Here is a 14,696-nt window from a genome sequence, read left to right as displayed (position 1 = left end):
CCCCAAGTCACTGAACTAGTGGGTGGTTAGGGGCTGCACTCAACAATTGGTTTTGTTCTCATGGCTTGAAAAGTAGTCTCATAATAATAATAATAATAATAATAATAATAATAATAATAATAATAATAATAATATTTTGAGACAGCTTTTCTCTGTGTGGCCCTGACCTGGAACTCGCTACGTAAACGGGGCTGACCTTGGAACTCAGAGATCCACCAGCTTCTGCCTCCTGAGTGTTGGGATTAAAGACGTGTGCCACCACCTCCCAAGTGGTCCCCCTTTTTAAAAAAAAAATAATTTATTTTTTAATGTCTGAGGCAAGAAAACAAGGTTACCAGGTGCTTGGTGGTTCTGTCAGTTATTCTCAAGGGCTGATTTTGATCTTTACACCCCCACTGAGAAGAAATAAGACTTCCATCCCCCCACGGCCCAAGGGGAAAGAGGTCTTTAAACTTCGGTTTTCTAATTCAGTAGAGTCATTTTTAAAAGGCATGGTAAACCCTGTTGATAGAGGCAAAAGGAGCAGTTCAAGGCCAATCAAAAGAAAATACTTACCTAGACTAAATGCTACTTAATCTATTTTTTTCTTACTAAAATTTCTATGACGGGATTTGACATTTTAGACAAGGAATCCTTCCTGGGAGAGGAATATAAGACAGTGAATTCACAGCTTAAAAAATAAGCGTAGACAATAGCAATAGCTTCCCAAAAGACTTATCAGGAATGTGGCGATTAAAGACACAGGAGCAGTGTTGGCAGCACAGGTGGTTTTCTCAGTCAGACTTGACAAATAAGGCCTTATACGTCATGTAATGAAAGAAACTGAATTGTTCTTTGGTTCTTACCCTTGTGGTCCCCTTTGTTTAGCCATTTTAGGGGTAAGGAGGCAAAATAACCAGAATAAATATGATTTACTAGAAAGAGAACCCTTTAGTTGTCACTTAAACACCCATGAAAAAAAATTTTAGTTCTGGCTAGCAGAGGATGGTTTCGATCCATCGACCTCTGGGTTATGGGCCCAGCACGCTTCCGCTGCGCCACTCTGCTGCACAGCAAGTGACTCCTAAAAATATTCTTACCTTTGTCTGCAGTGGGTGTCGTACTACTTTATACAAAGACCTGCTGGAAGTCACCTTTTAAGTTTGTCTTAAAGGTGCTACTTGTTAGGAATAATGTCGCTACCGAATCAAAGACAAAACAAAATCTGACAAGAGTAAATATTAACATACTAATAAGTGACTCGATGTGTATGAAAAAGCCAGGTAGATATTCAAACGAGAATCAAGAATTTTCGCCAATGGAGACAACAAGACCATATACAGACCTCAGCACGGCAATTGGTAAAAGTCTTAGTGGAAAAACACGCATTTACCTGCGGGTATCAAGACTGGGGTCAGATTTGTTCTGTGGTCGAGATCGAGGAGAAAATGGTGCAGTGTTCTCTCCAGTGTTTGGTCCTTTGGAACAGGGGATAAAACTGACTCACACACAGCCCGCATCTGCATTTCTGATTGTTTGACTGACCAAAGCTCCGCTGTCGCCCTAATACGTACCAAGTGGCAAGTTGCAAATGTGCATCGTTAAAGACATTCTTTAGTCTGAATTAGTTAAAATGGCCGGGAAGTCCTGTTTTGAGACAAAGGACCCAGCTCAGGGAGTGGGAACCTCGAGCGTTGGTGACGTCACCAGCCATTGCCATGTTAGGGGCGGGGTGAACGCGCTCGAGATTTCAGTCTTCAATTAGGTCCGAAGCCCTTGCATATAAGGGAAGTGCCTGCGCTTCTCTCGGCAATTTGTTCTGGTCGTCAACAGCCTAACTATGTCTGGCCGTGGCAAGGGCGGGAAAGGCCTGGGCAAAGGAGGCGCCAAGCGCCACCGCAAGGTCCTGCGCGACAACATCCAGGGCATCACCAAGCCCGCCATCCGCCGCCTGGCCCGGCGCGGAGGAGTCAAGCGCATCTCCGGCCTCATCTACGAGGAGACCCGCGGGGTGCTGAAGGTGTTCCTGGAGAACGTGATCCGCGACGCGGTCACCTACACGGAGCACGCCAAGCGCAAGACCGTCACGGCCATGGACGTGGTCTACGCGCTCAAGCGCCAGGGCCGCACCCTCTACGGCTTCGGCGGCTGAACTACTCTTGGCGGCTGACTTCCCAAAAAACCCAAAGGCCCTTTTCAGGGCCGCCCACATTCTCTGTAAAAGGGCTAACATTAGTGTATTGACTATTGTTGGGCTGCTCCTATTACTGCTTGTAGTTAGTGTAGGCTTCCGTTCCTCTCGTTGCTACCTTGGCTACTATTAGAAATTGTGAAAAACGTCCGTACATCAAGCACACGATGAAGCTTGGTATTTGATATCCTTCCTCTGTTCAGATGTCGCGAGATGTAGGGACAAGGCGCGTGAGCTTGGAGGCGTAGCCAGGGATAAAGACGCCGGGCGGTGGCTGAGCACACAGCCAGCACTGTGGTTGGTCGGTTCTGTGCTTTGACCTCTGCTGAGGTCTGAAACCAGGCTTGAAGGGCTGCCTAAAGGGTACTGGAGATCCACGCGACGTTTAGGCAGCTTTTCTCCCGGCACACCTGTGGTGGACTTGTTCGCTTAAGGGAAGGATTATCACAATCGGACATTACCATTTACATCTACAGTGTAAAATTGGGTAGCTTTGCTGTGCAACTTTACGCAGACCACCGAACTCTGTTGACGTCGGTTGAGCGTGTGAATAAACAACCTAAGACAATATAAGCACATTTTTGATATTTTCGATGTGGTCTGTGTTTATACCTTCAGAATCTCATTTCAGCTAGAAGTGCTAAGATTGATAGTACTGTACAACAAACATTTGAGGTTAAATGTCATGATGCTTTGTTTAAACACAGCAGAAAAGGTGCTCTTCGTGGCCAGCAAGTTAACTTGTGTGGTTATCCTCTGAAATAAAAATTAATGTAGTTAAAGTGGTTGTCATTTGACTTTATTCTCTGTAAAGCAGGGCAATTTTATGGGATTTGCGTCTCCTTCCACCTAAGGATCCAACTCAGTTTTAACAGGTTTTGCATCAATCACTTTACTCGCTGCGTCCTTTTGGCTGTCTCCCTGCTTTATTTTTATTAATTATTATTAGATTTGATTTTTATTTTTCAAGATGGGTTCTTTGTGTAGCCCTGATGGTCCTGGAACTCACTGTAGACTAGGTTGGCTTCGAATTCACAGATCAGTTTGTTTCTGCTGCTTTTGCCTTTAATTCTGAGTGCCGGGATTAAAGGCCTGTGTCACCACTGCCCAGCTCTCATCTTTATTTTTAAAGATAAGGGTTTCTGTGGGTAAGGAGGGGGGCGGGGAGGGACGGGGAATCAGACACTATTGAAGGTTAAGAACATGTTTGAGGAAGAAAAAAGTATCTGAGGCTTAAAAAAATGATTGGAATACACCAAGATCAGGAGCGGTTCTGTGCAATGTGGATTATAGGTATGGATAATCTAAATGTGTATGCATGGGTGTTAGTGCACCATGTGCTCAAGGAGGCCAGAAGAGAGTTTCAGATCTCCTAGAACTGGGGTTCAAAACAGGAGTGGACCACCTTGTGGGTGCTGGGAGTCAGTTCTTGTCCTTAGCAAGAGCACCCAGTGCTGGAGCAGTCTCTCTAGCCCCGGACAAAACATTTTCAATCTTCCAGGACTTGGTGTTGATTGGGTGTGGGAATGCAGAGAAGTCAAGTAGCACAGTGCTAAGTGTTATGTTGCTGACTGAAGCAGAAAAGGCATAATGTGTGCTGGAAGGAGGTAATATTTAGATGAGGGGGTGGTCGTGAAGCTTTCGTAATGAAGTGATGACCAGAGCAAAGACAGGGTGAAAGTGAAGGGAGTTCCTGCTAGATCCGAAAAGCCTGCTGAGAAGAGACAGCCCGAGACCCAAATGGAATGGAGTGGCTCTTGGGTCCTTTTGGGGGCTTTTGGAACTACTCTGGGTTTTGCTCTCAATGAGGTGAGTGATGTGGGAACCACTGCAGGAGTTTTACCTGAAAACAGGCAAGGTCTGATTCATATTTCAAGCTTGATTCAAAAGTATTGATAAGGAAACTAGTAAGGAGGCTACAACAACAATTTAGTTCGTGGAGGACGTAGTTTGGATCAGTGACCTAGGCTATGAAAAGTGCTTAGAGTCTGTGTATAGTTTTACAGGTTAAAGGCCTACCCTTGAACATTTATATTTGTAGTTTTTATTTTTAGCAAAAATGGAAATACTGACAGTATTAAAAATATTCAAGGGGGCTGGAGAGATGGCTCAATGGTTAAGAGCACTGACTGCTCTTCCAGAGGGCCTGAGTTCAATTCCCAGCAACCACATGGTGGCTCACAACCATCCATAATAAAATCTGGTGCCCACTTCTGGCCTGCAGGCAGAACACTGTATGCTTAATAAATAAATAAATCTTTAAAATAAATAAAAATATTGAAGGTTGGCCTACCATCTAAGTTGGTTGTTTCAAACAACCACATGTAACTCCAGTTCCAGGGGGAATTCCTTACATATACACACAGAGACACATACGTATAGTTTAAAATAAATTAACTCTTCAGGAAAAAGTATTGAAGCTAACACCAACAGTGCTCTGTATATTGTTTAGCATCTTCTTCAGTCTACCCAGGGGCTAGACAGGGGTGAGACATCATACCTTGCAAGTTTCTCTTCTCATCTGTTCTTTTCCTAATTATTTTTTGTTAGCTCTAATGAGTTTGTGGAGAGTCACGTAAAAGCCTTACATTGCTTGAGATGGAGGTTGAGGCGTGACAATATTTAGATCTTGGATGTCCCAATAATACTAGAGAGAGTTGTACTGTTAGAATAGCAAAGGACAGGACCAGCTGAAGAACTCTGACACAGAGGATTAGCGAACTGTTAGACCTCAGTTCTCTTAATGCCACGGGGTAAAGGCTTCCTTTGTGAGATCCAAGGCTTGAGCACAGTAGGCAGTTCCCTGGGTGCAGTCACTGTCCAGCCTCAATTGCTTTTACTAAGCTCCAGAATGCCATGCAGTCGTTACTAAGTCCCCTCTATTTAGGATTAGGAAATGCTCCAATTAATTGCCTCAATCCACAATTCTATGTATTTAAATACTTTTGTCTGGAGGGGTGTATTAAACCGGGTTGGAATATCTCTGGATAAATTGTTTAAAGAGATGCTTAAAGTTATCAAACAGTTTTGAAAAATTAATGCCTAAATATATAGTGCTTGAAAAATTTATTTTTACAAGTCTCTGTTATTGGGTCACTTAATGTTCATATTAATTTTTTAGTGGACTCTTTCAGATAAATGACGAAGGCAGAGAAAATACTGACTTCAGATGGATTGCCAGATTCCTCCTGTAACATTTAGAGAAAAGCTAGTGTGTGGTGGCAAAGATCCATCCAGCAACTGGGAAGACTGCAGGAAGGAGTCTGAGCTGTAGGCCAGCCTGATCTAAAGAATTCCAGGTCAGAACTAGATGGTGAAATCCTCTCGGAAACCAAAGAGACAGGCGGTTGTGGCAGTTCTAACCTCAGGACTAGTGAAACACATGCAGATTTATCGTGGTTGGATTTACTTCATGTGAAAAAGAAATATCTTTGTCACATTAGGAAGCTCATAGGAATATAAAAAGTGAGCGGTTCAGAATAGTTACCCATCCCCAACCTTTTTGGATCATACCCACTATTTAAGTAACCAGCACGTTCCAGATAAGGTTACAGATCTCATTTAAGACTAAGTGAGTGGCTCTGAAAAGAGCCTTTGGGTTAAGAGCGAGACGGGTGCGCTCACTTGGAGCTGGTGTACTTGGTGACAGCCTTGGTGCCCTCGGACACGGCGTGCTTGGCCAGCTCCCCGGGCAGCAGCAGGCGCACGGCCGTCTGGATCTCCCGGGACGTGATGGTCGAGCGCTTGTTGTAATGCGCCAGGCGCGACGCCTCGCCCGCGATGCGCTCGAAGATGTCGTTGACGAACGAGTTCATGATGCCCATGGCCTTGGAAGAGATGCCGGTGTCGGGGTGGACCTGCTTCAGCACCTTGTACACGTACACCGAGTAGCTCTCCTTGCGGCTGCGCTTGCGCTTCTTGCCGTCCTTCTTCTGCGCCTTGGTCACGGCCTTCTTGGAGCCCTTCTTCGGGGCGGGGGCCGACTTTGTTGGCTCAGGCATGTTAACCTACTCAATAATGTCAATTAGCAACGTTCACAGAAAAGCGAACACTCTCCTTATATAGATTTCCATATGCAAATGAGGGGAAACATTGAACGAAATCTTATTGGGTGTCTGAAGTTCGTTTTATCCAATCACAATAAAGATTTCCAAACCCGTACTTCTATTGGTTAACATGAAAATAGACGTCTAACCAATACCACGGCTTCATTTTTAGCGCCACTGTGTAAATATAAAGATTGAACCGCTCTTCCAATTGAGCCGGTAAAGTATTGTACACGTTTACTTCGCGATGTCTGGACGTGGCAAGCAGGGTGGCAAGGCTCGCGCCAAGGCCAAGACCCGCTCCTCCCGGGCCGGCCTGCAGTTCCCCGTGGGCCGCGTGCACCGCCTCCTCCGCAAGGGCAACTACTCGGAGCGGGTTGGCGCCGGCGCCCCTGTGTACCTGGCTGCCGTGCTGGAGTACCTGACGGCCGAGATCCTGGAGCTGGCTGGCAACGCGGCCCGCGACAACAAGAAGACGCGCATCATCCCGCGCCACCTACAGCTGGCCATCCGCAACGACGAGGAGCTCAACAAGCTACTGGGCCGCGTGACGATCGCGCAGGGCGGCGTCCTGCCCAACATCCAGGCGGTGCTGCTGCCCAAGAAGACCGAGAGCCACCACAAGGCCAAGGGGAAATAAGACAATTGAACGTGGCTTTTTTTTTCCCCTTTAAAACAAAAGGCTCTTTTCAGAGCCACCACCTTTTCATATTGAGAGTATGGTAACCAGAACCATGTTCTACTTAACATATCCTAAGTCCCTTATGTCATTGCGAACTGTCGAGCCATATCCAGATTTATAAAACCAAATATCAAGGTAGTTAGTTGTATTAAGTTTTGAAGGTCAGGCAGAGAAACTGCGGATATCGCACTGACATGCCGGTATACTTTACACACAATTTACCTTATTCAGCGCACTACCTAGTGACTTTCAAAATTGATGTTAGGAGGCCGCTAGGATTGGAGAAGTTACTGTCAACCCAAAGGATTTTGTGGAAATCGTTAGGATAAGGCTTTATTTAAAGTGACAAGCAACATTCAGAGGCCAGCTCACGTGTCTTACCCTTATTTTCATACAGGTCTGTTTACTGGTCACATTCCAAATACTCTAGGACTGACTACAACATTGCGGTCCAGCAAGTAGAACGGACGGAAAAATAAATGCCAAGAGAGGGTGACGAACATGGTTTTCAGGAATGTTTTTGGCATCTAGAGCGTCCTATTTTAAAGTAGGGATTTCTTGTCCTTAAATTCTACAAGCGGTTACATACCGCGTGCAGCAAAATTTAAAAATGATCGGGCATGTTAAATGGCTTTAAGCGGTTAGAACATTTTTTTTTAGCATTCTAATAAGTGTGCAAGAAATAGCCAATCACCGTCCGATGTCCTCCGCCAATAGTAATATTGCGCGGGACTTTTGAAAAGTATGCAATCCTATCAGATTGTTTCTCTGTGGGGAGGACAGGAAACACAAGCGGTTGCGTGCGTTTGCGCGTGTGCGAACATAACCCTATATAAAGGCAACCCTGGTACAGTTTAGGTACCTCATTTCTTTTCTTATTGCTATGGCTCGCACTAAGCAGACCGCTCGCAAGTCCACCGGCGGCAAAGCCCCGCGCAAGCAGCTGGCCACCAAGGCCGCCCGCAAGAGCGCCCCGGCCACCGGCGGCGTGAAGAAGCCCCACCGCTACCGGCCCGGCACCGTGGCGCTGCGCGAGATTCGGCGCTACCAGAAGTCGACCGAGCTGCTGATCCGCAAGCTGCCGTTCCAGCGTCTGGTGCGCGAGATCGCGCAGGACTTCAAGACCGACCTGCGCTTCCAGAGCTCTGCCGTCATGGCGCTGCAGGAGGCCTGCGAGGCCTACCTGGTGGGTCTGTTTGAGGACACCAACCTGTGCGCCATCCACGCCAAGCGCGTTACCATCATGCCCAAGGACATCCAGCTGGCCCGCCGCATCCGCGGAGAGAGGGCGTAAATCCCTTTCCTACATAATTGCTTTTAAAGGCTCTTCTTAGAGCCACCCACCATACAAAAAAAGAGCTGTATTGTCTTCCTTTTTTCAGCATAGTTCCAATACCCCAAATTATTTTATTAATTTTTTTTTTGTTTTTTGAGACATGGTTTCTCTGGTTTTGGATCCAGTCCTGGATCTAGCTCTTCTAGACCAGGCTGGTCTCGAACTGCGATCCGCTTCTCTGCCTCCCTAAGGGCCTGCGCCACCACCGCCCGGCTAATACCCCAAATTATTTGTAGAAGTGTTACGTTTGCGTCAATTTTTTTCACAAGTGACACAGAAGTATTTGCTTTTTGTAAAAGGCTCCTGAGCCTTCCTTGCTGTCTTAAATGGCCTCCATACTTAGTCAATACTGGCATTAGGACACTCAGGATGTGTACTATGATAAACTAAGGAACTGCAGAATGTAAAGAAAGACTCTGCATTGCATTTGTGACCCACCTCTAAAGGACAGAACCATTAAAGTTGTAACTGGTAATTTGTTTACCCAGATTTCAAATGATAACTGGTATTTACCAATTACTTCATCTTCCCTAGTCTACACACCAATAAATTCCTTAGCAATGCCTTTGGGTACCCCCTCCTTAAAAGGTTCAGCTGGGTGGTGGTTGCGCACGCCTTTAATCCCAGCACTCGGGAGGCAGAGGCAGGCCGATCTCTGAGTTTGAGACCAGCCTAGTCTACAGAGCTAGTTCCAGGCCAGGCTCCAAAGCCACAGAGAAACCCTGTCTCGAAAAACAAAAACAAACAAAAAAAAAAGGTTCACTAGCTTTGTATCCCAGAATGGTCTTGAACTGGGAGATCTCTTCCCCCTTCTGCTAAGTGCTGGGATTAAATTAAAGATGTACAGCATTGTCCCAGGCCTTTTGTGCTTTTTATTTTTGAGATTCTAATATTTCATGTTTTTTTTTTGTTTTTGTTTTTTAGTTACTTGTGTTCAGATATCTTAATTATTTAAGAAGCCATCCACCTGGTCACTGGATTTATCCTACAGGTTATAACTTTTTGTTTTAGGAAGGACCTTAAGGCTGGCTTTTAAGGAACTGTGCCAGTGACTGATGGAAGAAGACTTTGATATTTGGAAGCTACGATCTCCACCTAGATTATGTTCAAAACACTTTCTGAATATTATTTTATGAAGGACCATGAAGACTGATTAACTTTTGTTTGTAATCAACTTTCTCCACTCGAGAGCACTTTGATTTTATCCCGTAAATACCCTTTGGGCAGCTTTATTCCTTACTGGAGCCTTCACTCCAAGGCTTATGTGCCGTCTGCACAAGCTTTTTCTTTGTAAAATGCCAATGATTGACTTTCCCACGAGACAAAATAGTTGTTTCCTTTTTTTAAAATCAGTTTTTTTCCATTAAGTAGTTTTTCAAAATTCAGCAGACTTGGTAAATGAATATTTTGCCTCCAGTTGCATTCAGTTAGAAAATTTGGTGCAATACAGCTTCAGGATCGAATATCTATCTATCTATCTATCTATCTATCTATCTATCCATCTATCTATCTCGTACCTCATTGTGTAACACAGAATGATGGGATTGTGTGACCAGGCTGGCCTGAAACTCAAAGAGTTACCTGGTACTGCTCCCAAATGATGGGATTAAAGGTGTGTAACACAAGCTGCAGATATGGGATTTGAATCTTTCCTGACCTCCCTTCATCAAGCCTAGAGTGTCCTAGATGAGGCAGATGCCAAAGGGTGTGCATTGAAGTTCTGCTGAGAAACTACAGGTGGCTTTAAAGACATTGACAATAGAGCTTTGAAAAGGTAATTCTAAAGAACTGATTCATGACTCCACTGTGCTTATGCCTGAATTTTACCAACTCCCAAAATGTTACATTATGACATACTAAGGAGTAGTTTTATTATTATACTGTAACTACGACGTTCAGGAACAAAGGTTAGTGGTTGATCATGAACCTCGGGTATTTGGTCTTTTTAAAAGCAAGCACTGAAAACAATGAAAAATGTTTTATTTTTCAAAGCTCAAAAGATCTACTAACGGGACACAATAGATGGAGGTATGGGGACAGACTAGGTACCTACAAAATGTATCACTAACATCACTTCAAAAGCACTCTGTTCAGATTAACAAACATTGCAGTTGTTAGGCCAAACAGGACTGACCTACCAAACATAGGTAGTCTTGGCACTTTATCTTATGCTGCGACATCAGCATATTCAACCTAAAAGATTCATACATGTAAAAGCTATTTCATAAGACATTGTGGGTGGCTCTGAAAAGAGCCTTTGGGTTAAGAGCGAGATGGGTGCGCTCACTTGGAGCTGGTGTACTTGGTGACGGCCTTGGTCCCCTCGGACACGGCGTGCTTGGCCAGCTCCCCGGGCAGCAGCAGGCGCACGGCCGTCTGGATCTCCCGGGACGTGATGGTCGAGCGCTTGTTGTAATGCGCCAGGCGCGACGCCTCGCCCGCGATGCGCTCGAAGATGTCGTTGACGAACGAGTTCATGATGCCCATGGCCTTGGAAGAGATGCCGGTGTCGGGGTGGACCTGCTTCAGCACCTTGTACACGTACACCGAGTAGCTCTCCTTGCGGCTGCGCTTGCGCTTCTTGCCGTCCTTCTTCTGGGCCTTGGTCACGGCCTTCTTGGAGCCCTTCTTCGGGGCGGGCGCCGACTTTACAGGTTCAGGCATCTTCAGATCTCTTTCCACTCAAGAAAAAGAAAGTGAAGCCCGAGAACACGTTGTTTGTCTATTTGTAGGGGAATTCTATGCAAATTAAGACTTACTTTCTCCCTTTCTGATTGGTTAGCTGTTATAGAGGCCGGTTTACTCTCCCATTGGTTAAACCAGAATCTTGTAATACCCTTTCGAGCGATTTTGCTTCTTAACTCTACATCAAATTCATTTCCTTCCAAACGTTTTAGATTAGACTTTTTCAAAAGAGCAAATTTGCTTTATTTTGAAATTCTAGAAGTTTAGGCTCGCGTCCAATTCAATATCAAACCATTGAAAAGTTCTGTATTTTTCCACTTCCCCTAGTTCCCACGGCAGTACAGTTTAGTACCCTGAAATGAAAGCTCACAGTGAAAGTAAACGGTAGAGAGTAAATCCTTCTGATGACAAACGGTTCACCACTCTAGCGTTTGCTTTGAAGATACATACTTAATTCGGTTTTCTGAGGCTAAGGCAATTACAAAGCTTATGAATGTATTAAAAGGTAGACAAAATAGAGTGCCTGTTAGACAACATTTTTGTCTGGAGATGAAGATGCTCCCTTTCCTTCCCGCAACTATAATAATAAGGAAAAATACAAAATTAAGCAATGGCAACTAAGTTCTACGAATACTGCTTTAAGCTTCTCAGGAGTCGCCAAAAATAGCAGGAGTATCTCTTACTAATTTGTTGGTAAGCTAAAGTAAAAACTAAGGCACTTAGTGGCAACAATATATATCCGTATTGTTACATATGTATGGTATATTTAAGGAAGTAATATATGACAAAGAACCAGACGCCATATAATGTATAACACTTCTATTGGTTACAAATTTTAAAATTGAGGTCTGTTATCCAATTACCGAGCATTTCCGCAATCGTCATTCATGGCGTGGCCTTTGAAGGTTCCAACCAATCAGGAATACCTTGCCTTTATAAATTTGAACCAACACATTTCAAACTTACATTTCCCACTCCTATGCAATAATGGCTCGTACTAAGCAGACCGCTCGCAAGTCCACCGGCGGCAAGGCCCCGCGCAAGCAGCTGGCCACCAAGGCCGCCCGCAAGAGCGCCCCGGCCACCGGCGGCGTGAAGAAGCCCCACCGCTACCGGCCCGGCACCGTGGCGCTGCGCGAGATCCGGCGCTACCAGAAGTCGACCGAGCTGCTGATCCGCAAGCTGCCGTTCCAGCGTCTGGTGCGCGAGATCGCGCAGGACTTCAAGACCGACCTGCGCTTCCAGAGCTCTGCCGTCATGGCGCTGCAGGAGGCCTGCGAGGCCTACCTGGTGGGTCTGTTTGAGGACACCAACCTGTGCGCCATCCACGCCAAGCGCGTCACCATCATGCCCAAGGACATCCAGCTGGCCCGCCGTATCCGTGGGGAGAGGGCCTAATTCAAAGTTGCCCAACAGAAGAAACCCAAAGGCTCTTTTAAGAGCCAGCTTCACCTGTCTATGATGAGAGCTGTCACATTTTTGTGTTACAAACTTCCCGTCTTTAGTTTTCATTAATTTTCTCCCATAAGGTGGGATTAGCCATATCTTTGTCGTTGTCATTCGATTGTTTTAACCAATTCGTTATACTAAGTACTTTAACCCCCAGACTTTTAATCCTATTTTGTGCGTCGGGTACTCCAATATTAGTCTTGTGCTTTTGTCCCCCCCCCCCTCCTTTTCCCGCTTCTTATGAAGGCCCGGAGGCCACCGTAAGCGGAATATTTCCGGTAGACTACTTTGTAGGTGGAGGAGGCAGAGCAGGTTTGCAGCCGGCTGTGTTCAAGTATTTAAATCCCTATAGGATGGTCTTCACCCCTTTGTCCTTGACGTTTTTGCATCCAATTGTCACAGATTAATTTGTCAGTGCACGTCCAAATGCAGCAAGTAATCTCAAGAGTACGTGCATTAAATGATCCTTTACGCAAGTTTATAAACTAAGGGATTTACTCTCACTTGTGCTGCGTGTATGTGCCTAAATCTCGTTTCCTCCCTTCCTCTATCTTCTGTTTTCAATGAGGTCCTTCTTTACAGTTTTCCACTGAGGAGTTAACCCTATAACTATATATAGTGAATTTCCCTCCCGTACTCGTGTGCGGTCGGGGCTAGGACGGGAAGAGGGCCATCTACTCCTCGCCCGGCCCGGTGGCGTCAAGCGCAGATAAGCCTCGTCTAGGAGTAGGCGGGTGCTGAAGGTCTTCGTGGAACGTGTGCACCCACGCAGAGGATGCCAAGCACAAGACTGTCACAGACAGACAGGAGATGCGCTACAGCTGGTGCTTTGGGCCCAGTATCTTTCACAGGCTCTTATCAGGGATATGCACTTTTAAGGACTCAGACCTAAGTCCTGGTGACTCGCTAATGGAAAGAAGACTTTGTTCCCGCGTCTGCTTGTCTGTCACAAACTTGCATCTCCTTTATCAACAACCCAGTCAAAGATGGTTAATCATTTAAGGTTTTTCTATATTCGGATTTTGTTTTTGTTTTGTTTTTGTTAATAGTGTCATATTCCAGCAGCCTTGTTTTAATCTATAGCGATGCTCCTTTTTCTCCCACGCTCTGGGATGACTGTGTTAGAATAAATGTTAGGACAGTATACAGCACATGTAAAATACTATGTTTTGCTATTAAGTCTGTCAGATGTAACTTGCCTTGCTTTTGTTTAAATAATGTAATTTAGTAGCACTAAGCACTAACAAATCACTTCTTAAAAATATAGATCCTTGTCAGGTGTGGTGACACACGCCTTTAATTCCAGCACTTTGGAGGCAGAAGAAGAGGAAGAGGCAGGCTGATCTCTCAGTTCAGGCCAGCCTGTTCTACATATTTAGCTCCAGGACAGCCAGGGCTACACAAAGAAATGCTGTCTCAAAACAAAGAAAGAGACAGACAGACAGATTATAGATCCTCACCTTTCTCAATCTTGTTTCCAGTAAGGGAGCCTCTTAAATCCCGTCTTAAATGGAGCAGACACCAGCATCCACTAGAATGTAGAATGTTCTATGGGACACTTGTTTCTTTAAAAAAAAATCTTGTCATTAAGACAAGTGGAGTTCTAGGTTCTAGGCTAGCATGCACCTCAAGTTCTAGGTTCTAGGCTCCAGGCTAGCACGCATATCAAGTTCTAGGTTCTAGGCTAGCACGCACCTCAAATTCTAGGTTCTAGGCTAGCACACATCTCAAGTTCTAGGTTCTAGGCTAGCACGCATCTCAAGTTCTAGGTTCTAGGCTAGCACACATCTCACGTCATGTATATTGGGGTCATGGTGTTATATGTCTATAATTCTAGAATTTGAGTGGTGGAGGGAAGAACATCAGCTGTTCAAGTGAACTTCAGGAAAACAACCACTCTGTGGGCAGACCTAGCTTTATGGGACCTTGACTTAAAATAAAAAAAAAAATAACTGGGGTAGGGGGTTATAGTTCAAGTTTAAAACAGACTTGAACAATATAGTAGCCAGGCAAAAATACTTAATTGATTTATGGTTCCCAAGAGTTGTCACACTTAAATAGAGAAAACAGATGTGAATTGGATGGCATATTTGGGGACTTTTTCTTTTGTAAACCTTACTTTTGTTTTTCACTATAGATGACAATTATGGAGTTTCATGTTGAAATATTCAGGGATAAAATTTTATGTCTTGAAGTTTACTTTCAAATGCTTCAGACCAGTAAGTCACACAGACACACAGACACTGACATACACACACACAGTATAGTAGTTGCTGGTGGAAGATAAAATTATGTATCTGATTTCATTCACTATTTTTATTAAAATTT

The 14,696-nt window shown here is 44.8% G+C and overlaps 5 protein-coding genes and 2 non-coding genes across 7 annotated transcripts; 3 read left to right on the top strand and 4 right to left on the bottom strand.

The window, feature by feature from the left end:
• Positions 1-306: 306 nt before the first annotated feature.
• Positions 307-446, bottom strand: LOC121434194. The gene has a single exon (XR_005972407.1).
• A 529-nt stretch (positions 447-975) lies between these two features.
• Trnam-cau lies at positions 976-1,047 on the bottom strand. Its single transcript has one exon. It is a non-coding gene; the product is annotated as a tRNA-Met (tRNA).
• Positions 1,048-1,807: 760 nt separating this feature from the next.
• On the top strand, positions 1,808-2,150 carry LOC121434105 (histone H4). Its single transcript, XM_041632914.1, has one exon. It carries the CDS (start codon positions 1,820-1,822, stop codon positions 2,129-2,131), a length of 312 nt encoding a protein of 103 aa, XP_041488848.1. The 5' UTR covers positions 1,808-1,819; the 3' UTR covers positions 2,132-2,150.
• Positions 2,151-5,775: 3,625 nt separating this feature from the next.
• On the bottom strand, positions 5,776-6,183 carry LOC121434015 (histone H2B type 1-M). The gene has a single exon (XM_041632755.1). It carries the CDS (start codon positions 6,169-6,171, stop codon positions 5,791-5,793), a length of 381 nt encoding a protein of 126 aa, XP_041488689.1. The 5' UTR covers positions 6,172-6,183; the 3' UTR covers positions 5,776-5,790.
• A 269-nt stretch (positions 6,184-6,452) lies between these two features.
• LOC121434006 (histone H2A type 1-B) lies at positions 6,453-6,903 on the top strand. The gene has a single exon (XM_041632737.1). It carries the CDS (start codon positions 6,464-6,466, stop codon positions 6,854-6,856), a length of 393 nt encoding a protein of 130 aa, XP_041488671.1. The 5' UTR covers positions 6,453-6,463; the 3' UTR covers positions 6,857-6,903.
• An 863-nt stretch (positions 6,904-7,766) lies between these two features.
• LOC121433974 lies at positions 7,767-12,366 on the top strand. Its single transcript, XM_041632654.1, has 3 exons — positions 7,767-8,188; positions 10,487-10,888; positions 11,897-12,366. Exons 1-3 carry the CDS (start codon positions 7,782-7,784, stop codon positions 12,315-12,317), a joined length of 1,230 nt encoding a protein of 409 aa, XP_041488588.1. The 5' UTR covers positions 7,767-7,781; the 3' UTR covers positions 12,318-12,366.
• On the bottom strand, positions 10,073-10,900 carry LOC121434007 (histone H2B type 1-C/E/F/G/I-like). The gene has a single exon (XM_041632738.1). It carries the CDS (start codon positions 10,896-10,898, stop codon positions 10,518-10,520), a length of 381 nt encoding a protein of 126 aa, XP_041488672.1. The 5' UTR covers positions 10,899-10,900; the 3' UTR covers positions 10,073-10,517.
• Positions 12,367-14,696: the final 2,330 nt, after the last annotated feature.

The sequence above is a fragment of the Microtus oregoni genome, unplaced genomic scaffold (assembly GCF_018167655.1).
Source record: "Microtus oregoni isolate MIOR12 unplaced genomic scaffold, Mior012 000042F_ref0000377, whole genome shotgun sequence".
In the NCBI taxonomy this organism is placed as follows: Eukaryota; Metazoa; Chordata; class Mammalia; order Rodentia; family Cricetidae; genus Microtus; species Microtus oregoni.
Note: the sequence above shows the minus strand (reverse complement) of the source record. Positions and strands in the feature narration are given on the sequence as shown.

Coding starts and splice junctions, on each gene's coding strand:
- LOC121434006 (XM_041632737.1), top strand. CDS start 6,464: ATGTCTGGACGTGGCAAGCAGGGTGGCAAGGCTCGCGCCAAGGCCAAG.
- LOC121434105 (XM_041632914.1), top strand. CDS start 1,820: ATGTCTGGCCGTGGCAAGGGCGGGAAAGGCCTGGGCAAAGGAGGCGCC.
- LOC121434007 (XM_041632738.1), bottom strand. CDS start 10,898: ATGCCTGAACCTGTAAAGTCGGCGCCCGCCCCGAAGAAGGGCTCCAAG.
- LOC121433974 (XM_041632654.1), top strand. CDS start 7,782: ATGGCTCGCACTAAGCAGACCGCTCGCAAGTCCACCGGCGGCAAAGCC. Junction 8,189..10,486: donor CGCATCCGCGGAGAGAGGGC/GTAAATCCCTTT, acceptor GGCTCTGAAAAG/AGCCTTTGGGTTAAGAGCGA. Junction 10,889..11,896: donor GGCGGGCGCCGACTTTACAG/GTTCAGGCATCT, acceptor CATTTCCCACTC/CTATGCAATAATGGCTCGTA.
- LOC121434015 (XM_041632755.1), bottom strand. CDS start 6,171: ATGCCTGAGCCAACAAAGTCGGCCCCCGCCCCGAAGAAGGGCTCCAAG.